Source organism: Falco naumanni, chromosome 8, assembly GCF_017639655.2.
Source record: "Falco naumanni isolate bFalNau1 chromosome 8, bFalNau1.pat, whole genome shotgun sequence".
Lineage (NCBI taxonomy): Eukaryota > Metazoa > Chordata > Aves > Falconiformes > Falconidae > Falco > Falco naumanni.
The window spans coordinates 34,397,989-34,423,447 of NC_054061.1; the positions used below are offsets into that span (position 1 = coordinate 34,397,989).

Consider the following 25,459-nt stretch of genomic DNA (forward strand, 5'->3'; position numbering starts at 1 on the left):
GAGGACAGATCAGCAATGGAAGGGTTGGTTATTACATGCTTGGTTATTACATTACAGAAATCAGACACATTTTCTGTTACTTTTACCCTCCTCAGTAGGATGCTCCCCTTCTCACAACATTCACACTTGGTAGGTCACAGGAGCCATTGCAAATGAAAGAAAAAAGCTGCAAGCAGAAACAGTCAATCTAACCAGTCACCTTGAATACTGACAGCATGATTCGGGCTGACAGGAAAAGGAGGTGCAGTGTTGGGACCATAAGCTACCTACACAGACCATTTCCCCAGGAACGTATGGGTTTACCCTGAACAACCCTGTGACCTGGAGAAGTACTGTTATGTCCTCACTCTGCAGTGGGCTTGCAGGCCTAATTCAGCAAAGCTACTCAACTGTATGCGTAAGCTAAAAGGCAAGTGACATGTTCTACCAACTTTACTATGACTGCACATGAGTTTAACCATCTCTGATAGATCAGAGCTAGAGAGACTGCTCAAAGACACAGCGGCAAATCTGGAAACAGAACCCAAGCTCCTCTGGATCAATCCAGTGCTCACCAGCCCACTAAACCACTTTCTTGGCTTTTATTAACATACATTAAAAATAGAATTTGGCAGATGAAAACTAAACTGTGCTAACTGACATTTTATTTATTAAAACAGTGTTCACATAAAGGACACCCAAACATATGAACATTTGGAGCCAGACTTTGAAGCTATTTTATCCTTGCCAGTCATAGTAACGAGTTCCAAATACCCCCCAAAATTTTCCAAATTCTTTGGCAATGTACAGGTCTGGATGTGACCCCATCTCTGGTGAAAGCAGATTTACTGTTTTTGATTAAAATGTATTATTGTGTTAGCTGCCTGGAACAAGGAATGGCAAACGGATGATAACTCGTTTATCCTGCCTTGCTCATTTCTAGGCTGAAAGCCTAGTTTGATAAAAAAGGCAATAGAAAGATACACAGATCCAGATAGCAAAATCTGTTGATGTAAGCAATGGGTATGATCCAAGAATATTAAGCAATCCATGCAAAACTGTGATGCACACCTCTCCTGCTGCTTATGTGATAAATGAACCAAGAAACAAACACCAAAGCAGAGATCAGGGCTACACTTGGCCAAGCAGCCAAGACAGAAAAAGAGGTAGGTCCCCATCCACAAGAGTTTACTCTCTAAAAGTTTAGTAGATAATCAGTTTGCTCGTTGCCAAGCCTGTAAGAGAGTAATAACCTGCAGGTATCCTGGCAGAGCGAAGGCTTTCCAGAAAACACCATGACACTTACTGAATTTGGAAGGGGAGGTGGGTTGAGTAGGCAGAGCATGATGAATATAGACACAGTGGCTACAAAGCAGTGGGAGAACACTCTTCAGCAGGACCTGGCATGGCCTATTTCAGTAAAGAATTAGTAGAGCAGGGCACAGGATGTTTATTTAAATGGTCCAATTTAAAATGCTGTGCATGCTAAAAAGCCTACACAGGAGTTGGTAAGAAGCATCTCAAAGCCTGGAGGAAGCAACAAGCAAAATCTAAAATTCATTTACAACTGAGACAAGGCACACTCAATGCCTGAAGACCAAAAACAGGATGACAGAAGTCTGGAACAGTTATCAAGAGCTAATTCAATTAAAAACAGAGAACAAGTTCTTGACTAAACTGAATAGCTGGGGCTAAGGAAGGGCCCATGAGGAGTCCTTAAAAACAGCAAGACAAACTAAGCAGCTACTAAAAGCAGCAAGAAACTGTCTGGCTTGCCTGCCATCCAGGCTGATACAGCTATGAATCAGATATTATTTTTTAAAATTGTGGTATGTACAAGATAGCATCTCTCATGTTAATAACACTGTGAGTTGGAGTAAGGCTGTATGATGGTTTCGCTGTATCTCCTCATGAAAACATCTGAAACTCCGTAAGATAGTAGCTAGTGCCTATTAGAAAGATAAGAGAGGTTAAGTATCCTTAAGACTGATGCATTAGCACACTCCAGCATAAGAAAGAAGCACCTTCAATAAGTAGTACAAGAAAAGGTGTTGGAGCCCTCCAAACTAGCAGCTCTTGTTCTGAGAGGAAAAAAGATGGAAAACATCCTTTCAGTAATTTAAATAATTCTATCCTTTATTAAGTTATATCATGCCCTCCCCACAAATTCGCACAGGTAATCACTTTCAGCACTTTACCAGTAACATTTAGAGGGGAAAAATAGAGAAGGGGGAGAGGGAAGAGAAACAATTGCTTTTCTTCAGTGTGTACCTAGTGTCCACAAAAAATAGGTCATTTCAAATGTCTCAGTGTCTGCTGGATTCTCTTATGAGAATCTGTGATGATAACATATGCATGCACAGTATAAAAAGGCACTGGCTTTCCTCAGCATAGGCTGCCATGTACATTCTGGCACTGCTGTACCCCTGCTCCACAGAGCAGTATCTGGCACCAGGGTGACTTCCTGAAACTATTTCAATATTATTCTACTCTGAAATATAGCCTATACACTCTGCAGCTATCTAATTACGCTCTTTGGCTTTCCTAAAGCCCTTGCCATACCATTTGACTACTTATACTGCAGATTCTTCAGAGTAATATAATGTTACGCACATAGCAGATTTACCCCATGTACGGTTTTAATTGCAGCATCAATTACTGGCAAAATTCAAGTATGAGTAATTTCTCAATGTGGTTTCCTTAAAAGTTGTACTTATTATACAGAACAGGGGCAAGAAGGCTACTGCTCAGATCATCTTTTGGGAAACTAATAAGCATGCACTAACACTAAGTGAGGACAAACAGCTGTCTTTAGCTCTGGACTGCTGAAATATCAGCCAAAACCTACAGTGACTTGTTAGCAGAGATTATCATTGGAAAGAGCTTGCAGCTGTTTTGCTTTGCCTCCAATAGCCATGTTCACTTGGTGTCACAGCACTGATATAAAGGCACTGCATATTACAGGGATTATCTGGACATTATGTGGGCAGACAGGGGAAAAAAACCACCCCAATCATCTAATGGTTCACATGTGGTATCCCAGAGATAACCACATCCTTGCAAAACTGAAAAGCATAATAAAACACAGCTGATGAAGTCATAACCTTGCTCCAATGGCTGATCATCTCCTCAGCATTGCTGGAGTTGCCATCTAGATCGTTTATATCTGAAGGCTTAATGGACTAAATACGACTTAAAGACTATGGCTAAATTCCTCTTCTTTGATCCACTAGGAAATACTCACCTGTAGTGTTTGTACCTTCTGATGCTAACAGGAAAGCTGCTGTTATTTCACTTGTGGGCTCCCAATCCTGAAGCACCTAGTCTACCACTGCTGAAGACCCTGGGATACCTCCAACCACAGGCATGTTCCCAGAGTAGCCCCACTGGTACAGTAAAACACATTTACTCTGAGCCAATTTATCTAAGCCATGTTATCACAATGGTTTGCAACTGTCTGTTCCTTCCCATGCAGTTGTTTCCTTCTATTAGCTTCATGTCAAGATTATTTCTGTGGCTGCAGCAAACAAGGGTGCATTACAAAGATGACATAATGCCCAAGAGCCAGGGCTAACTGTTGACTGTATTTCTCCATCACCATGCTATCTCTGCTCTCTCCAGCTGCTCTATCAGCTTCCCTGACAATGTGCAATTTGCACCAGCTGAAGAGCCACTATACACCCACTCACACAATTTTTCTGTCTCTCTCAACTGCTAGTCCCATAGGCTCATTCAGCCCCCCAAATATTTATGACTGCAGATAGCTTGCTTTGGGTAGAACAAGATGCTTTCAACACCACTTCGTGCCGTAAAAGGAAAGACACACTTATAAATTACTAGCAATACGGGCTGCCTTGATCTCTGGTTTGCCTCTGTAAGACACTTTAAAGGCCCCAGCTAAAGGCTGAAGAACCAGTGAGAACTGCACATGTGGTATATACCTTTTTAATAAGACAAAAAAAGTCAAGACCTTTTGCAAGGTATTAAGTTCAGGCACCCAAGATCACTGGAAGTTTAAGCAGGCATTTTTAATGAAGCCGAGATCTGTGTATCTGCATTTACTTTGGTCCACAGTCTCCTCCTATTAGAGATGAAATGCAATTGTGAAATGCAAGGCACGCAAGCTAAAAACCAAACATTAGGCAATCTCTCTCTGTACTAGTTTAGCCAATCTCAGCAGGGTAGTTTTGTTTGTTCTTCCAAGAAGAGGGAATGAGGGAGAGATGGCTCCTCCTAAACCATTACATTCTGTAAATAACAAAGAGTGTATAAAAGGTGGAGTGCATGAAGTTCAATGCCTTACTTTTTCAGCCACTCTGCTATATCTGCCGCAGTAGCACCATAGTTCTCAAAATGGAACAGGAACTTTCCTTTCCTGTTAAAGCAACAAAACAAGTTTCAGTCCTTGCCCTGGAAGATAAGAACATGCAATTATAGTTGAGTGTATTATTTCTAAAATAGTAGCAAAACGTAACTGACTCAAAATAGCAGATTGTAGGATATCCCCGGACATTGTATTCTTCCTTTATCCTTTCAAATTCAGCAGAGTAAACATTCATCCCCGCAAGAACCTGAAAAAATAAAGAGTAATCATATTGATTCTTACAATACAGCAGGAACATTATAACTTTTTTTTAGAGTTAAGTAAAAACAACTGGACAGGTTCCGACTTCGTTCATATTACTCTAAAGAAAGGGGATCTCTGGTAAAAGGCAGTGAAGTTTTTCTGATTTTATACAAGGGGGAACAGAGCCATATTTCAGTCTAGTCCACAGAAAGCCCACCCCAATCAGCTTGTCACCTCCTCCTTGTTCTGCAAGCATCTCTGTTTCTTTTTATTCACCCACTAACAGAAATACCTAAAGGGAATTCTCTCAATGACACTACTTGTGCTATTCTTTGTGTATTTGGATTTTAAGCTACAGTACAAGCCTAACGAGATTTTTTTTTTTCTTCTGCAAGTACATGGCTTAGTTTGCATCCAAACATTAGCTAGGACACAAGAAGTTCCACCCTCATCTCTCTAGTTTCCACTCCAGCAATGAATTTACAATCTCAGCCAATGTTGAGAAGCTCTAACGAGCCACGCACTGGCATTATCCCAGTTCAAAAATGGACTTACTGAATGGCATGGGGAAATCAGCATTATTTGGATGGAAAAGTAGTATGTACCCTATTTCCATAAACTCAGGAAATACCACATGGCATTTATATGCTTTAAATATGTTAACTTACCAGACAGGGCATAACGAGACTTAAGAACTAACCCTGTCCTACAGATATCAAAGAGGGGCGCAGAAGCATAGCAGCTTTTCAGATGAGCAAGTGAAACAAAAGGCCTCTCCTCCACTTTCCTTACTTCTGTCCCAACCCTTCCTCTACCTCAAAAGCCCTTCACCCCAAGCTTCAGGCTCAGGGCTCCTGAAAACTATCCTGTGCCCTGTCCAGCTATCTTCTAAAAACTTCTGATCTGAAAATCTGAAGACAGTACTGATTCTGAGTTTCTGTGGGTGTAGGATTCACACAGAGGTTATTCTGCTGTCAAACCTGCAGCCAGTGAATTGCTGAGATACCACTTCATGATTAACTTAGTTTATAGCATTGACAGCTTAAATCATTTTAGCAGCAGGGTCTTAATCCAAACCCCTCCTCCTTCCTCCTCCCAAAACAGGATTTTCTCCTTCCAGCTGAAATACCACATCACAATTTAATACCAGTTTCCTGACTGCAGCAAACTGCACAGACCAACCAAACGTGCTCAGAGCCAGCATGAAATAAATCTTAAAGCAGAAAATCCTCATTTGAAGGTCAACCTTTTCTAAGAATGTGCTAGAAATTCACAAAAAGATACTTTGTTTTCTCTCCCCTATCCTGAGAAAGGATAAAGGAAAGTTAACTGAAAAGAGTACAGAAATAGGTTTTACACTGTCTGGCCAAGTCTCTTTGAATTTTCCTTGTAGTTCCAACAACCAGATTGACTTAATTCATATGAGATTATCTAGACTCAATTCTCCCCTTCCCTTATCCCCCATATCACCACTTAAGGACAGGTAAATGCAATAGGATCAAGACACAGTGGTTGCTTTATAAAGCAAGAACCAGGTTCATCAACTAATTCCCTCATAAACACCAGTCTACCAGATTTCACACCTGCCATGAACTTTCAGGGGATTTCCTAGGTCTTAAATGAATGTTCTCAGCCATTCCAGGTCCTCTGCTACAATGTCACTGTGTCCACCCAGCCTGCAGTGATTTATACAAGTCAGTAACTTGGATTCATTATGTTGTTTGTATATCGTACGAAGCATAGTAAGCAAAAAAGCCTGTTACAACGGAATTACTTTTTAATGACAGAAGTGACAGCTTTAGCTGGCCTATAACCACAGAATTATGTAACATCAGGCTGTCAGGGACCAATCAAAATATACCTACTACCCACAGCCAGGATCCACACTCTATACCTAAGCTGCTCCTGCCAGATGTTCAGCTAATTTGCTTTCACCAAACAACTAAACAACCCTGACTTCAATTTAAGTCCATTACCCCATGTAATAGCCACAAGAATCAGTTTATTCCTCTCACCTCTGCAGTGACATTTGACATCTTTCAATCCCTCCCACCAAGCTACCTATAACCTAAACGAACTTTGAACATTTCCCAGCTGGCCATGTCTTCTGGGCTTCTGGCCATTCCTGTTTAACTGTCACCTCTCCCTTCCTTCACAGTTTTGCTTGACTGGATTGCTCCCAAACTGGTACCACACACCACTACTTGAAGCCTTCCTAAAACCAAGTTTAATAAAGAGAATTTTTTTGTCCTTTATTTGATATCTGAAATAAGCATAGGAATTTTATGCTTCTGAAGTCTCATGTTTTTATTAAAAAAAGAAAAAAAACCACCATGAGACAAGCACCAAAGGAGGAAAGCGCTTAAGTAAAGGCTCAAGCCAGTCTTTACTGAGTAAAGCATTCTGGCACACTCATGAAGTCCACAGGCATTAAGGAGATGCTAAAGTGCTTTGCTGACCACCAGTTAGCTCCTCCCTGCACTGAGGCCATAGTGCATCAGTGACAGTCACTCACCAGAGCCCATCCCACCCACAAACCACAGGAATCTCTCATATCAAGGATAAAAGAAGCCATCCTCTTACAATGTAGAGCTTCTTTTTCCTTCTGCGCTGGGTGTAATGGAACTGCAAGATCTAAAGCGAACGTGCCACTGAAAATGCCACACTGCCTTCCTCTCCCTAATAGAGCCAGGACAAGAAGCAACCAGTCCCAAGAGAACACAGCAACCAGTGACAGGTACAGTTCACCTTTTCATTTTTAGGACCTATGAACCAGCCAATACTGTACTTAATTTTCCTGCTATATAATGGCAATAATCGCTTTTAAGCCTGGCACATCCTGATAGCTAATGACAGGTCAGATTAAAAGGTCAAACCTTCAGCTCATCCAAACCAATCATAAACTTTCCAGCAAAGTCTGATCTAGAGGTCACCATCGTGCTAAGGTACCCCATGGATAATTTACGACGAGTACAGTTAACTTTAGAAATGACAAACTGTGTACACATCCCACTCAGGAAACTAATGAGGCCAACTTTAGATGAACAGACTGATTTTTGTGAAAGACACGGGTGGCAGTGGCATAACTGGGCTTTCCTCTGAACTGATCTTGCTCTAAAACGACTCCACTACAAAAAGCACCCCTTACCTGAGCAGCATCAAGCACAGTTGCTGCCAGTCTCAGAGCTGTGCCACAGACCTGGCACTCAGCTGTGCAGGATTAGCTCAGATCTACAGAAACCACTTCCAAGTGAGGAAGGAACTAGAATAGATCCGGAGTCTAAATTCTGTAGTAAATCAAGCTGCACACGGACCAGGAAGGGATAATTGCAGGAGAACGCAGTGCTCTGCAGCGTGCCTCCTCTCTGGCGCTACCTCTGCAGGTGATTCTTTACGCTCCCAACTCCGGCCCACTCCACACCCTGCACTGTGCCCACACGGGGGACAGGAGTGCCTTCCCAAGGACGGCAGCACGCTCGTCACCAAGGGGAGATGGCATTAGAGTGCTGCCTGGCTAGATGAAAACACTATTGAAAATATCTTCAAGGGTTGTACCACGTCCTAAATAGATCTGAACAACTCCCACTCGTTTCAGCCCTAAGCAAACAAGTATTTAGAGAAAACTCTTCTGAAAAACAACTAGCTGGGAGAGCGTGAGGGAGTCTGACAGCACTCGGCGCTTATGAGCGGCAATGGCCAGAGCTGCCCTAGCAAGGAACCACAGTGCTTCATCTTTTCCTCGTCCCATACTGCCTCTCCTGAGGAAACCTGTAAGCTCAACAGTGAATGACCCAACAGTCAGAGTCAGACCAAATGCAGCTGAAGCCATGAAACAGTCTCATTTCTTTGTCACTCATGTATTATTGGTATAATGCAAATTATACGTTAAGCACATTATAAAATCTTCACTAGAGAAATGCCTTTGACTTGTTTAGAGAGATCAATAAACCGTATTAGTACAAACAGGTAACTAAATTATTGTGACTGCTGTTGATGGATTTTATTGCAGTCAAAACTGACTTTCATTTCAATGCGGTATGAATGCTAACTTTGTTGGCAGAGCTATAGTAAAACTGCACAACTTTATTAATGCTTACGCTTAGTGGCTAGGAGGACAATCAGTAGCTAACGTAGGGAAATCCCCCTCCCATGACAATGTGATTCTCCACTAAAAAATTGGATTAATGATTACTATAAGGGCATCCACCCTTGACCCTGCTATGAAACGTCAGGCCAAAAAGCTGATTCAAACTCATTACGGCAAACATTTTTTATCTTTGCCAAAATGAACTCAAAAGGACTACAAACTCACAAATGAGAGTCTAAACACAAACCCTTTCTTTCATGGCAAGAACTACACTTTATCTAAAGGGAAAGCGAGTTAACACCTCATTCTCCAAAGTTTTAGAAAGAATAAAAACCAAGGGACAATCCTGAAGAGATGTGGAGCAAAGTCATTCATTTCTGTTTTGTTTCCACTTGCTTAAAAATTCCCCACTTCAATAAATATCTGTGGTTTTAAATACTCAAAGAAGCGTCAAAAGGATTTTTAAAATTTCATATAAATCTTATCTTCTCACTTACATATTTACCCTTCAGTTCTGTGGCTGCCTGCTGATAAGATGGCATCATTCTCTTACAAACACCACACCCTGATAAAAAAGAAATTGTGTAAGTAATATGCCAACAACTCTATTCAACCAGTCCTACAGGATTTATGTTCCAAAGCACATGAAACAACATGGTTTTAAATTTAAAACAAAATAAAACAAAATTCATCTGTTTCACTAAGTAATTATTATTTTCTAAGAATGTTACTTCTTGTTACATGTAGCTGTTTTTCCATGTTTTTCATGTTATTAATTTTCATACTTATTTCTCAACCCAGTTTTGGAAAGAGTAACACCATTTTACATTCCTCAGGCTCTGAGCTGAGCCCAGAGGGGAACATAAGGTGAAATTCACACATCAAAGTCAATGGAAGATGTCATGCTTGTGAACTCAAACCAAAGAGCTTCATGCATTTCTGGTCTTTAAGGGATGGGGAGAGGTACTTCAGATTCACCCCAGCTTAACAAGTCTTTGAAATTAATTTGAGAAGCATTGCATAAACACATTAAGCAGACATCAAAAGTTAAAACAGTGCTCTGTTAATTGAGAAGTTGTAACTGGGAAGAAGCAACACCCTTTGTAAGATACAGTAACTTTATGCACTGAGGAAAAGACAAAAGGCAAGTGAGGAAGACCACTAATGTATAGTTGGAGAGTTCTAAGAGCTGTTTGGCGATGCTTTGACTGTAAGCAGATTAGCAGTAAATCACCTTATAAGCAGCAGGTTTTACCCCTGCCAAGTAAAATGTGTGCATGCACAGGGGAAGAGGCAGGAGTGTAGGCAGCATAAAAGAAAGGAAGCTCTGCTCAAACACTCCAGACACTTAATTGTGGAAACTCTTGGATCCACCACGGGACTGTAGTCAACGCTTCTGTTCTGGTGAAGAGATGATAGTTTTGAAAGTATCTTCCAGAAAGGAGGAACAGATTCTGCAGCCATTGGTTTAGGACCACATCAGCATGCCTTGGAGGAACATCCTTTAATCAAAGGACAGAGAGCTCTTGTTTCTGTGGTCTTTCCACCTTTGATCTCTGTGCTGAAATTGCCAGTGAGGTTGTTAAATTAGTGCTGGTCAAAACGACTATTTCTTGGTGGGCACAGACCACTCATTTGAGGCCCACTGAGGTCTTGCAGCTTCAACCAAACCACTGGGCAGACATTAAAAGATACGAGTTGTTAACACCGTCTTCTGGGTCCTCTGTTTCTTCTCTCTTCAGAAGCCTCAGGCCCTAAACTCCCCCAGCTACCAATTTCCCTCTCTTCCCCTCTTCAACCTTTTGCTGCTCCCTGGACTCCCTTCTGGAGCACAGGCACATACCAGCCTCCTCCACCCAGCCATCACCCCTACCATCCTTCCATTCCCAGCTCTGCTGCTGCCTCAGAGCTCTGCTCCCAAACCCACTTCGGTACCCCTCCTGCCCACACATTTCTGGGTTATACTGTTCAGGACACTGTCAAGCCCCATATATCCCTATACAAGCATAAAAGTTACTTTTTTCTTCTTGTGTTTCTTCTTCTATTTTGTCTCAAAAGTGGAGGGCTTAAACACACACATTACTTTTTCCACTAGTTAACACTTCCATTTTTAAAGCCCTGTTTTCAACGATGTTGTAAACAGCTGCTTTTTGCTGCCAGATCCAGACCATTTCCTACAGGAGTCTTCTTTTGACATTGTTAACTAGAAATAAATCTGAATGCCTCTAAGTATACCTAATTTTTCATATTTAGTGCTGTCTGACTTTATAATATAGGTCCAAAAGTACAGTGAATGGTCTCCAAATGGCAGGTAATATCTTCTAAAGGAAAGCACGTCTTTGCTCAGAGTCATTTTACCCAGACCAAGTACTCCTGAAATACTGAAGAAACTACATTTAAGTCTGCAGTAGCTTTCATCTCTTTCTGCACTGCTACATAATGAAAGAGCCCATTTCCTATGAATCTGCCACAATGAATCTAAAGCCCGTGCCTCCAACAAAGCAGAGAAATAATGCAGCTGTCTTCCCCACAGCTTCCCAGACAAAGCCTCTCACTTCCTCTCATGCTAAAGACCTCCTCAAGTCACCTCTTAAAAGTAAAGCAGAACTTCTTTTAGCGACCAGCCTTGATTTGATGCTCCCAGTTATGAAAGGTAACACCTGTATGTAACCTGTAACTTCAGCTGCCCAAAGCCAGTATTTTAATGCAACTATATCCTGTCTCCAGTAACAGGAGTAAGAAAAGAAAAACTGGATAAGAACCAAGTTAGAAGGCCTTGTGTATTAAATAAAAGATGAGGGAGTTATGAACTGCAAAATCAGAGGGGAGAAAAAAAACACCTTACAAGTAGGCTTCCTTCACAGCAGTTTAGAAAGCAGCAGAAGTATTACAGCACTGAAGACTAGCAGGTGTTTTGCCACTTCAAAGGAGAGAAACTGGAAGGAGGAGGGTTTCTGGGGGAATGGTTCAAAGAGAATGAAGGGTTAGATAAGGCACATTCCAGGGAGAGACTCAGTTGTGGAAAACAATTATTCGTGATGCAGGTAAACTGTGAAAGCACTCTGCAGCTGAACTCTCCCCAAAGGGGCGATTTACAGGCAGAGGCAGGCGTATCGTCTCCCGCTGATGCTAATGCAGCAGCAGCTACTGGGAAGGACCACGTGTCATGCCAGGCCACGCAGGACCATCCTGCCGCAGAGTTGGAAGGCACAGAACTGCAACTAATTACAGGAAAAAAACATTCTCTTAGTGGTGCATCAAACTAAGTCTTGGACAATTCTGGCTATCTTGGCAGTACTCAGATGAGACTAAAAAGGTAGAATGGCATTTCAGGAAGTAATTACAAGAGAAAATACACTAAGAAACACCAGATAATGCTGCCACAGGGCACAGTTTTAAAGAGAATCAGCCAACAAATTGCTAGTGGTGCCTAACGTCTATTTCCCTATTAGGGCAGTGCTGGGAGCCTTTTCTAGCTTAGGTCACACATTCATTCCCTTCACATGGCTCCCCTGCTTTCCATCTGAGCAACAACTCCAGTGCAACACCATCTTTTTTTGAAGAGCTGGAAAGCCTCTCACATACCAGTCACTAGGATACACAAAAAAGCAGTTATAAATCTGCAAAATTAAGGAATAAGTGGCCAATGCAATGACAAGGTAGCAGCAATACAAGGCCAAGGTCACAAAACTAATTCAATGACTCCAGTATGCTCTTTTCTTTCCTTCCTGCTGCCATTGTGAAATCTCACTTGTATTCAAGTTTCTCCTGCCTGTGTGGGTAGGAACACAGTGGAGTAGGAAAGATATTCCTGCTCCTGACCACTGCACTGTTCCCTCTGCCTGCAGTTAGGAAGAACAAATAAGTTGTTGGGTTTTAACTCCATGGTCTCCTCTGGAGATGTTTTGCTTGCATGGAACCAGCCTGTCTCATCTATGGCCCAAACTGCAAAAGTAGAAAGCGTGAGCAACACCCATTTGCAAGTAAGAGCTCCATACATGCCAGAGGGCTAGGCACTCTCAAGCAGATGTATTAACACTTATGCACTCAGCATACAGTGTTTCTGCCTTGTACAACACAAATCTAGAAAGGTCAACAGGTAAAGAAATTACAGAAAGCAGCTGCTTAAAAGAACGTTAAGCGAGAGGCATCATCACAAGAAGAGGCAAGACTAGGATAAAAGTGATGGGCAACTAGGGAAAACTGAGGACAAACAGGTAGAACAACACAAGGAGCTGAATGATAAAGATAGGACAAGATGGCATTAGTGAAGGACAGATGAAGCTTCTAGTCAGACCTGGACATCTCTCAGTGGAGAAGGGAGATGGAGGTGACAGGACATGCTGTTACTTACAGGGGGCATAGAACATCATCAGAAGAGGTCTGTCTTCCTTCTTCAGAAGCCTTCTCAATTCCTAGAGAACGAACCACAGAAAATAAAAACAAGCCTGTACACATGGATGCCTCATTATTTGTGTTACTACTTCAAAAAAATGTAATATATGTATCCATAGAATATAGGCTCATTTATTTGAGGAAAGAGGGGTCACCTTTTCTAACAGACAAGACTACTTTCTTCTCCTTGTTCAATTTTAATTTGAAAGAAGATGGCAAAATTTATTATAGATCTGAATATATGCTAAATATCCTAGACCAGTATCTTCACTGTTGAGATGTGGAAGTTGCATGGTTTGGTTCATTCTCACTGCAGGATCTCTGACTGGGAACTTTTTCTTCCCTGACTCATCCAAAAAGCCATACTCTAAAAAGTCAGACTCAATAATAAACAAAACAAGTTCAGTTTATACACTATGAAACCTTGCTGAAGGTATTAGAAGCCATGAAAAAAGATTTTTCAGTATCAGCATGATAGAGAAACCAGATGAAGTTTTCAAATTGAATGCAACCCTTGGAAGGCTTGTAATAGACTACAGAGGGTGAACATTAAAAATTAATCTTCCTACAAAAACTGAATGTCAAAATAACTGTTTCTAATATTAAAAATGAAAGCTAGAAAATTGAAAAGGCCTTTTATGAAATACCAGCTAGAGTCTAATCAATTAAAGTTTTAAAAATATACAGACTAAGAAACTAATACAAAAGACCAAGCTGATTATATTAGAAAGAATATAATGGGTAGCTCTATAGTGGCACTGGTTTTTTAAGGTAGTCTCATCATATTTGCTGCTTTCCCACTTAAAAATAAGAGGATGGTTACTGTACAAGGTTAAATCCCTGAAAATATAGATCCTGTTCCTTCCTGCTCCAGACAACTTCAGGTATATGAAGGAACCCAAGGTTTAACGACCACCTGCAGTTGCAAGAGCAGCATTTTACCTCCTACTGGCACCCTGCAGTGACTGCATCTTGCAAGCCACTACACCCGAGACAAACAGGTCTCTTCTGCCACACAATCCACAATGCTTTGATACCTGCCATGTAGCTGCAGACTAATAGCATGACCACACATAGGGGAGAGGAAGGTGAGAAGCAGGACACTTTATAGTTACCACAATCCACATACTCTATCAAGTCACCTAAAACAGTTTGGGTGCGTTACACTTTCCTTCCTAAAAAAGGAAATAATGGTGCTTCATTAAGAGTTAACACAAACATAGACATTCCCTTCATCCCATGTATTTATAAAACATATACAACATCGATCCAGCTAATGTACCTTTTCACTGTCAACATGCACAACATCTTTGGCTTCGGGATCCTCCTCCCACAGTGGAGCGCCTTCTGGATCCTTGAGAAAGGCCACCATAGACTGTAACAAACAGGGGAAAAAGTTTTTAAAGCAAAACGAATGGAAACCATGAGACATTAAATCTCAAACTCATGCTGTCATGCAAACCCCATCCAATTAGCACGTTTGCTTTTCTGCGCATATATGCATCTGCTCTGATGCAGATGAACACAAATCTATTGCAGAACCAAGTCACACGTGTGTGCATTCCTTCCTCACAACTGATATCCCATTTCCACTATAAAACTGAGGAAAACAGTGTGGAAGTAGACCAATACACAAACAGTAGCTTCAAGAATCCTTCAGAGAGCTCTTTCAATGGTACTAGATACATAACGCTTCCATACCTACTTCCTGGCTTAGCAGGAAAGATTTCTCTTTATGTTGAGGTCAGGTTCCCATGCCCTTCACCATATCTGAGTAGCCTTTGAATCCAACAGGACTAGTTGGAGGGCCCACTGACACTCGCTGTGAGCAAAAGCAGTGAACACCACACTTCAAAGATCAAACTGCTGCTTTGGTCAAAGGAAGAATAACCCACCAATAGTTTCCTCTATGACCCATCTACCTAGAAACTGTACTGAATGGGTATTAAGTAGGAGAGTAAGAAGTAAACATGACAAGAGAAGTGGGAAATACAAGAACCTAGGATTCAGCTTGTTGAATATGTAAGCTGCAAAGTACACATGCACACATACTTTATGACTGGTTTACCTGACTGACACACAACGAACAATCTGTTTTGGTAAGCCAGATACCCTCTTTATCATAAGGAAATACTCTCTGATGGTTCTGATTTCAGCCTCTGTCTGACAGAAACTCCAGCCCTCCGAAGGCAATGAAATGCTCTCCATGGATTCCAGCAGAGTCACACTGCCCCTCATTCCAGCTGTACATGGAAGCACAGGCTTGATCACTGTTATCCTCAGACATTTGTGCTCTTGGAAACACACTACTTGGTATTCTGCATTCATTCACCACACAGACTGATCCCATTTCTTCCTCTGTGGCATTGTTTGTAGCTAGGTGTCCACTCCAAGGCAGGATCTCTGCCACACCAGTAACATACCATGGTCCACGAGGAGCTTCCTTCTATGTAACAGTGAGTGGATGCTGCTGCCACAGCACTAAGTGAACTTCCTTGGAGCTGGAGCATAGAAAAGCTTCACTGAGGCCTTTTTCAGCCCATGGCATATTTCGCCAAACCAGCTCGTGAGTGAAGAGCAGAGCTGAATATATACTATCACACACCAAGAATATCTCTCTAAAAGCCTAGGTTTGTACTCCACCTTCTCAAGATCAGGTTAGCAGCACACCTAGTGACACATGCTGCTGAATGTCTCAGAGATGCTTTTGCCAGCTCTCTGCCTTTGGTGGGGCTGCTCTAGTAAAACATTCCAAAAACTTAACAGATAGTAGAGTTCAGCTCATTTTCTTGCATCTCAGTTGGTACTGCAAGGCTCGGGAGGATTCAGAGCTTACAGCAGGATCCATTTATTGCATTTATATTTCTGTCTACTTGCACAGCTAATATTGAAAAGATTTGTCTTATCACAAGAGGCAGCATATATTAGTAACTAGACAGCAAGCAAAGCACTTAATGTACACAGTAAGAAGACCTAAGGGGTGAGGTAGTAATGCAGGGACCACAAACACTTCAAGGAGAAGAAATTCGTTTTAATATGGCATTAGCAGAGAAAGGAGCTAGCTAGAGAAAAAAAAAAAAAAAAAACAAAAGAAGTAATTTATAATGGACTTACAGTTGCAAAAGCTCTAAAACTAGAGGCATTAACATCCCAAATGATGCTCTAAGAAGATTTGATAATACATGGGGAAAGGAGAGAACAGGATAAAGCAGCAGAGATGTTCTACATTTAGGAAAGCTACATCAAGCTCACTCTCAGTCTGCACAGACCTCAACTATACACTGGAGAGGAGGAGACAGGGGTCCACATTTTAAACAGCTAATGAGTGCAATTGACTCTGCTAGTTTCAAGAATTCCTGCATGCCAAGTTCAGTCATGTAGAAACAGATGTGGTTAGAGGATGGTGCATTAAAGAGATTTAATTCATCCAGCCTCTTCCTCTCAGCCAAGACTGAAAAAATTAGATGTGTAATGTCTTCTGGCAGGAGCAGGCAGCATGTTGCCTTGTGCTCATTACTCCATGCAGTGAAGAGAATGTCTTGTGTGTCTTTAAATAGGAAAGACACCCCGCCTGCCCCAGCCCCAAACAAATCACCTCCTTCTAATCACAGAAAAGCAGCGGTCCCCAGGCTGCTGGGTTAGACACCTGAGCAAGATCCAGGCCACAGCAATCCCCCACAGAATCAGCTATGCTCCTGTCCTGCCATGACATGGTCAGGACCCACTTTGACCCCATGGCACTGAGCCACGATGGACTGTAGCCCACTGCCCGAACCCCTGTGACAGCTTTGAACTTTAACCAGCAATTCAGTAGAGCACAGGGCATGGCTTCATCCAGCCTATGTTGCTAAAAGCAAGCAAGTTTTAACAGCATAATAGCTGGCTATCATATATGGACCTAGGTTTTAACCTGAAAAATACATACACACACAAACACGTCCCTGTACTTTTCACTCCTTTGAAGTATAATGCAGTAGGGATGCTAATAAAAAGGCCTCCCTTGATTTCATACACATACACCTAGTAAGAGCAAACTTGAAAAGGATTCAGTTTAGAGCACAACCAATTTACTGGGTTAGTCTATTCCGTTTGCTAGTACTGAGCAGATTTGTACTTTAATGAGTTTTCTCCATTTTAGAAGGCAAGTAAAACTCTGCCTGTACTTTATCCTCCAGAAGAGGTTTCATCATGTAATAAACAAAGTCTGGATACTAGCCTTAAGGCACTATTGAGGATTAGGACATGGTGTGGCTAAAGCAACATATGAACAGACCTATCAGTTAAGGTCAAAGATTGATCTATGCTTAAGTCTCCAACAGCAGCTGACTACAGATACTTGGGGGGGAGGGAGTGGGGAACTACACTAGTACCATTCTTAAATAGCATACACTGGTATATGCTCTCAATTGCTGGCAAAAAGTAATTCAGTTTATGAACTCTGCACCAGCTGTTGTATTTGGACCTCTGTGCTTGCTAACTGCCAATCGATCTATCCTTTATGACTACCTAAAACTGTTTTTAAGACTCCTAAATTCTTGGCTTTCACAACACATAGCTATAAGTTCCACAAGTTTGGGGTTTTTTTTCAAACACTGTATAGTCATTTGTTTCAAACTGGCTGTCCCAAAACACCACTGCACCCAAATTGGGGGGGGGGGGGAAGGTAATCATTTCCTTTTTCAAGCTACTCAGAGTTATACAAATATCTACCAATCTCTTCCAGTTGTCCCTTTTTCCAAGCCCAAGAATCTTCACGTACATATTCAGGCCACCTGCACCATCTGATCATCCTTCTGCAATACTTTTACATCTTTCACTTGATGGGGCAACCAGAATAATTTACAAAACACGAGATGAAAGAACCCGATGGACTCAAATGGTGGTATAACACTTCCTATTCCCTTCTCTGTTCCTTTCCTAATCATTTGACTTTTATTTCCAAGCCAACCGCTGCCCTGACTGGTAATCCAAACCCCATTACAACAGTATGCATTACTCCAGCACAGCTGGAGCGGTGTTCTTTCCTTCCCTCTCACGTTCATTACCCTACAAGTTCCTACTTTCATATTGACAAACCACTTGGTATTGTGAGAACCTAAGCCCTTCTGCAAAGACTAGGAAATACTTTTTGAAAACTACTCCTAACAGTTTTGCACCACTGAGATTTGTTATCTTGCAGTCCATCTCTCTTTACCAAATAGCCCAAACAGCTTAGATCCTAGCACAGGTCTCAGCAGCAGGAGGTTCTGACTGCTAACTAACTTCCCCTCACTGTGAACACTGGAATATGCTTTATTCCTCATTTTTCTAACAGTAAACCCACAAGGGCATCTCTGCTAATTACATAAGGATTTAGTTACTTTAAGATATTAAAAGCTTTTCTTAAAAACCCAAGTACACTATCAGCTGGATCAGCCACATATATTAAATTGCCGATTACTTCCGAAGAATCCTTTTACAATTCTTCAAAACTGTGTCCATCATTCTCCAAAATGTCATACATATATTAATATATGTCTACTGGATGCCTGGAAAGAAGATCCAAGTTTTATTACCACTAGCTTGCTGAATCATGTGAAACAAATCCTTTAATCTCCCTGTTCTTCAGTGTGTCCACCTGTCCGTAAAATAACTATGATACCCTACATAATTGTGTTGCTCTGCTGCTCGCTGTTCATAATGTACTAGGAGACTCCTGACAAACACAGCTGAGAAACAAGGGTCACCACCTCAACACAAGAAAACAGGGAGAAGTGGTACAGAGGGAGAAATACAGAAATTATTCAGGCAGCTGTGAGCAGCAGAACAAGTAAACACTAAGCTGAGTTATTTAACCACTACCCAGCTCTGATACAGTGTCCAACCTTTAAATCATTAGCAGCTGGTTTCACAGGGGCAGTTAAATGAAGAAAGACTGGAGCTCTTAGAGTGAGTGAGCTTCAAAATCCATCTTCCAGTCATACTGGAATCCCACATCCCTGTCCACAGGATGCTGCTTCCTTCTCTCCAGCTGGCAGGGCAAAGGGGAAGGGGGAAATGCTCATAACAAAACAGCCACTGAAGGAATAAACGGTATGGTTCCTCTTGTGCTGTGATTGCCTCTCAGCCCAACGCCCCCTGGGGCTCTGCAGATGCTTTCCGATCTGATCTGTAAGGCAGAGTCACAGCACTAATTCCTGGTTGCAGCACTTTACGGAGGGCAGGAAAGACACGTGCATTGCATTGTTCAAATCACCCAAACATAACAAGTCTCCCTTGAACCATCACCCACCAAGAGGGAAAAAAATTCACCAGGTACATTTCTTCACTAAGTACAGAAGGAGTTTCAGGAACCTGCTGATTAGGCTGGGTATCTAATATTGTCCTTCCTAGCGCCAGGCAAGATTTCTGCTGCAGGAGATGGGAAGATACGTGGTCCTACTCGTCCCACCTCAGAAAAATCCTGCATGCAACCCTAAATGCAGGCTGAATGGATGACCCAAGCCAGGGTGCACTTCCAAGACAGTCCCTTCATCAGTCCCCCACAACTCTGGCTGTAAAAGGAAGGTTGCGCTTCGGAACAGCCACTCTGACAGACCTTGGGTTCATGTAGCATCTCACACAGGCTTTCCTCCACCCCAGGCAAAACCCCTGAACGAGCCAGAAAAGGGAAGAAAATGTAACAACGTCAGCCTGGGGTGATATCATCAAGCCTCCACAAGACTGGTGATGGTGCAAAGCCCTGGTATGCTGGAGGAGAAATGGGAACTGGGCATCAGAGCTGGACAGAAGTCATTTTTGGAAACCAAGTCATTGCAGGGCTGCAGCCTCACGTAAGAATACTCTCAGCGCTTCACCAGAGCTTTGCGGAGGAAGGCTGCACACTTTCGGTCTGCTTGTAGTGTTTTTAGTCCACCATTTCCACCATCATTACGATCTACATATTCAGTTCATGTTTCATGTCTTTTTCCTTCCATTGCACTCACAGAATGTTGCTTTCTGTTGCCCTGTGTCAATGTTTGCAGGAGAAGGAAGGTCATTTAATCCCTGCTGTACTCAGGGCACATCCATAGGAACTGTAGTTCCATAACCCAATAATAGATAAGGCCACTCAGCTCTCTTTACAGTTTGTAAATACACAATCTAAAAACCTCAGAGAACTTATCAAAATGCCATATCAACTAATACTTTTAGTTATACCACCATTAACAGCACCTTGTAATTAAACAAATAAAATCCTTGTTTGTTACCAGCCTGCAAGTTAATTCACAATTTACATTACAGTTCAATATGGGTTAAATCTTTTTAATAATAAACAATTTTCCTGGATCTGTGAGTTGGCAGACACACACGCAAAAACCTTTAGGTCATTCTGACAGCTGTTTATGAAGATTAACCCCCTCCCTTTCATGCCTACAGCATGAAAAAGTACCAACACCTGTTTTTAATCCACAAGTGTCTCCCACCATATTTAACAAAAGCAAAAGAATAATAATCAAATATTTAAATGTACCTTCAATGTGACTGCTCTGTTATATTCAGTATGAAACGCACCATCCCTGTTGAACAAGGAGTGAGGAATAGTGTTAACTTACAGTAACATTGCTGGAAATTATACAGCTGCTCTTCCTCACTTCTCACTAACCAAGCAGCATTACCCTGCTGAAACCACAGAACTAAGCAGAATTTACAGTACAGTAATTTAAGGGGGTGGGGAAGAAAAGAGGAAGGAAAAAGGGAGGGTGCAAAACAAAGCGTAAAGCAAACAGGTTACTAGTAAATAATTTCCTCTCTGACACTTTAACAAGAATATTTACTAAGGCATGATCTTTGGAGATGGAGATGCAGCTGCTTGCTGTCTCGTGCACTTAACAGTACTCCCACGCCTATTATTTCCAGGAAGAAAATCTCTTGCTGTCTCACTACACTTGCCTTTCTCCACTTACTTTATTAAGTACTATATCAAGTCAGAAGAGCAAACACAGAATGAAGTGACTTGCCCAAGGCACATGCCAGCGGGCACGTGACAGAGAAAGTGAGAGCTCAAGTCTCAGGCATCAGCCCTGTGTGCTGGGTAGTTTTAGTCCACTGGGCATCTCTCTCCTAGGCCCCACTCGTGCTTTTAGTGTACTCTATTCAACAGTAGAATAAATTTATCTCAACTTCTATCACAACACATGCCTGCAAACTGAAGAAGCAGCAATCAATTTCACATGTCAAAGGATAAGTTGTTTTTATGCTGCAGCAGTATGGAGCTGCAAGGAGAACGAATGGTCCTAACATGGACATCAACAATTAGGAACTAGAAATCCCAGACCAGCACTCACTTATAATGGAGTAATTCCACTCCTTTCTCCTTTGAATTTGGATCTACTTTCATCTTCTTGCATAATTTTCGGCTTTCAGTATCACTGCAAAAAACACATATTGGAAGAAAAATGGTTACAAGAAAGGAAATCAAATGCATTCAGTTCTGAAAACTCATTGCTGTGCTCCCTCATCAGCTATTAGTTGCAACTAACAGTAATTTGGAAGCTGTTCAGCTAAGTTTGTGGGACAAGCATTGCAGAAAGCTGCATTAGCCAATTTAATTTCTCAGTTTGCTTAGTCAGGACACAGTGAACTGTGTTAAAACCACATTCCAAAGCTAGGCCCTAACCAGTAGAAAAACAATCTATCTACCACATCCAAATACCTCAGCAGACCTTTCTGTTCACAGGATCAAAAGAAAATTTATTAAGTTTTCAAGACCATGCTATTGTTAGGTCAATATAGGTGGTCAAAAAGCACTGTTGGGGGGGGGGGGGGGGGGGGGGAAGAAAGTGCAGGTCAGCTTTTATATCTGGCAGAAGATAACTCAAAACCCAAAAGAAATGTCTTCATGGTATCTCCAACCTCAGATCAAAAGTGGCTAGCCGTAAGGTCCTGCAGAAAACAAAACCCATTTCAATTCTTTGAGCCTCAAGCCCCGCAACCCCAATTGTTCTAGATATGAGGGGTGTGTTCTGGAGCCAAACCTGACAAGTGGAGGTAAAGACCATCTGCCACAGCTCTGGAAAGAGAAGGCATGGATCAGCAGACAGACCCGCTGGAGGTGGTTTTCAAACGGAATGACAGTGAATCGCTTCCAGCAATTAGGCTGAATTGAAGAAGAGAGAAGGGTCATGGGAGAAAACTGCATATACGTTTGCTTAGGTGGGCAGACAAAGGGTCTTCATGTTCTAACTGCTGTCCTAAGCAACGTACAAGTGAAGCTATAAGGATACTCCCAGCTGAAGTGAATATGAAGTTAGCCAAAGACCTGGGGAGATGAGTGAAACAGTACAACTACCAAGAAGAGGATGATTCACATTGACAAGACTATTCTTTGCATTGATAAACAGCAAGATTAAAAACCTTGGAAACTTGTTCCCAGCAGAGGACAACCTGTACCCTTTTACACAGATAAATCAATTTAGAAAATGAAAACACTGAAAACCTATCAAGTTTAAACTGATTACAGACACCAAGATGCAAGGGTTGCAAATGCCCCACCGAATTAAGTGCCAGCACTGGTGCTAATTCTCCCAACATTCTCCAGCTGCCTTTCTGCAAATGTGAGGAACAACAAACAGTAAATTTGCAACATGCTGCAGATGAGAGCACACCTTTGTGGAAACTTCCCAAATACTTACTATTGATGGAAATGAGGAGGGCTGTGCTAGGGACACATGCATCAAAATCAGAATATTATGCTGAGCATTTTAAGAAACTAACAAAGCATGCAACTATCTCACCAAAAAGGAGCACCTGTAATCCCAATTGTTTAGCAGCATGTTTATCTGAAGACTCTTACCAAATTCATGTCAATTCTGCATTTTCAGATCATAGCCAAAGCTAGTCACTGTAACCTGTAAACACTTTCTTTGCTTCTCCAGGAGGCTGGAGATTCAAGTCTGAGAATAAAGTAATTTTCCTGCTGTCTGCTTCACCTTTGTTTTCCCTAGACTGCAGTGGAAGGTGGAGCTAAAACTTGTCACCTGTTCACTGATTAACATGAAAATGTCTCCTTGCAACAAAACTAGATTATAAAACAAATTGTCTGGATTTGGAGTTTTGCTGAAAAGCTGGCTTGCCACGTAGAGTTTGTATAGAAAGTCTGCAGCAACATCAAACCCAGGGGCCAGAAACACCCTATCTTCTCTCACCTGTAGTCCTGCAATGGTTACATGGGCTAAGGAGGCACCCGTTTCAGATCATCCTCCCATCTTACCCCAGACAGATCTAGCAACATGAAGAAGCCCTTGTGGCCCAGCTGGAGCTGACTGCCCCACAGTTAACTAAAGTCAGCCTGCACCACAGTCAACATCTGTAAATACTGTTCCAGACACTTCCAAATGTTTCCAGGACACACATATATTTGTGGCCATCTCAGCCTTGCCAAGACAAATGTTAGGTGGTTGACGTGAACAAGTGTAATGCTGAAATCTACCTCCAGCAACAGGGTCTGTCAACCCCCCGAGATGTGCTGACAATTGTTCTGGCATCAGCAGAAGACCAAAATGGGTATAAAGACAATTCTGTTGCCAGTTCTACCACTGATTTGGTGCAACTTCAAACCATGTGGTGAAAAAAAGTGTAGTTTTTCCTTATGTGTCATTTAGGGATCCAGATACTCATCTTAGAAAAATTCTGCAAGATTTAGAGTGGAAAAAGGCTACAAAACATAACTACTCAGATGTACCTGTGAGCAAGCGCAGCTAGCAACTCCTACCAATTCATTTTCTGTTTGCATGACTTCCTATTAAAAAAAAAAAAAGAATGATAAGAACAGCTGTTTCATCGGAAGGAAACAGGATCTAAGTCTGCCCTGATTTCAGGATTGCTCCATTTGTAAAGATTCACATAGCTGCCTGAATGCACATCCATTATCACAGGAAAGAGAGCAGCAGTTTGCTCCAGTATGTCTCTTACTATTTAGTGGGCAGATTCTCTGCACCACTGCATTGGGAGTTTAGTCTGTTTATGAAGCTATCTGCACTGAAGCAAGAGATTGAAGAGGAGCAAATTCCCAGAATAAGAAATGTCTGAACATGTATCAGTAATTTTTTCATGCATCAGTGCAGATTTTTACACATGCCAGACCCACCAGCTCAGATGCTATACTAACAATTGTTTGGAAAAGGCAGAAAAGGAGATAGGCAGAGATGGACCTGTTCTGCTTTTCCTTCTCCTTTCACTTACAGTCAAAAATAACCTGCAAAGAGCAACCTGCTCTGATATCACTTGGTAATGACCACTATCCTTAACAAAAGTAAATATCAACACAGATGCAGTCTCTGCTCTGGTATTTGTCTCATTTGGATCTCAGCCAACAGCCTCTTTCTGAAGATGAGCTCCTCAACTCTCACATGGGAGAGGGTAATTAGGACTCCAGTTCTTGCAATTTAATTGCACCACTTGAAGAGACAGTGTAAGAGTTTCTTATAAAGACTAAGAAAAAAAGGAGGGAAAAAACCAAAACCCCAAAACCTAAAATGCCAGACACCACCCCCAACATCAGCACTCTACCACCAAGGCCAAGACACTCCAGACAAGGCACCAGGCTCAGGAAATACTGGTTTGAGGATGAGGTCAGTAATGTGCCCCCAGCAGGCACGCTTAGCTGCCTCTTGGCATTTCTGTCCAGAGCAATTTGAACCCTCACAGAAGGGACTCCTGCTTTGCCTGCAGGCAGTCCGACAAATCATCCAGCTTTATCTCTGTGGAAAATCATCCAAAACATCAATCTATTTGCAATACCAGAAAGGACCTAACCAGCAGCTGTCTATGTGGTAAAAAGATCAAACCTTAAGCAGCAGGATGACAGGGTTTCCTTCCAACCCCACAGGCATGCTCCCCATGCTCCCCCTTCCTGCAAGACCAAGCCAGGCTCCAAAACACTCCTTTGCCGGAAAAGCAAAGGCATACAGCAGCTGGGTAAGAGAACAGTAAAATGAAAGATCCAAGTTGACCTAACTAAGCAAGAAGTCTAAATAACAACAAAGACAGTGTGCATCACAGGAAAACTGCTCTTTCCCATTCACATCCTCGTCTCCTCTCTACTGGGAGACACTTCTGTCATTTGGGGTTATGATGGAATTGGCAGGAAACCTGACTAGGGCACTCCCGGTAAACCTCTGGGGTCCCTTGTCAACATCAGCATGCATGAATAATCACTTTGCACAGGCAGCCAGCTGTTACAGGGCAGGAGGAGGGCGAGGGGAATTTTGAAGGAGATCTGACCTCCTTTGGCTCACCATCAGCGAAGCGAGCACCTGAAGGGGATGTGCCACAGGCGCTCCTCAGGAGCAGTGCAGGATGCTCTGCCTGTGCAGGGCTGCCCACAGGTCTGGCAGCTTGTGGTTGTAAGGAGGGAGAAGCAGCGAGATACTGATGGCAGTCCCCAGTGGCAGGAGCAACCCAAAGGCTTT

The 25,459-nt window shown here is 42.2% G+C and overlaps 1 protein-coding gene across 1 annotated transcript in view; it reads right to left on the reverse strand.

Annotated features, from left to right (window-relative positions):
- Positions 1–25,459, reverse strand: part of PDIA5 (protein disulfide isomerase family A member 5) — a 101,506-nt gene that overhangs the window by 51,844 nt on the left and 24,203 nt on the right. Inside the window, exons 4-10 of the mRNA XM_040603274.1 lie at positions 21,335–21,418; positions 20,521–20,566; positions 14,311–14,403; positions 12,988–13,048; positions 9,131–9,198; positions 4,459–4,550; positions 4,283–4,354 (exon numbers count right to left, since the gene is read on the reverse strand). Coding sequence (XP_040459208.1) covers positions 4,283–4,354; positions 4,459–4,550; positions 9,131–9,198; positions 12,988–13,048; positions 14,311–14,403; positions 20,521–20,566; positions 21,335–21,418 — 516 coding nt within the window. The remainder of the gene's footprint in view (positions 1–4,282; positions 4,355–4,458; positions 4,551–9,130; positions 9,199–12,987; positions 13,049–14,310; positions 14,404–20,520; positions 20,567–21,334; positions 21,419–25,459) is intronic.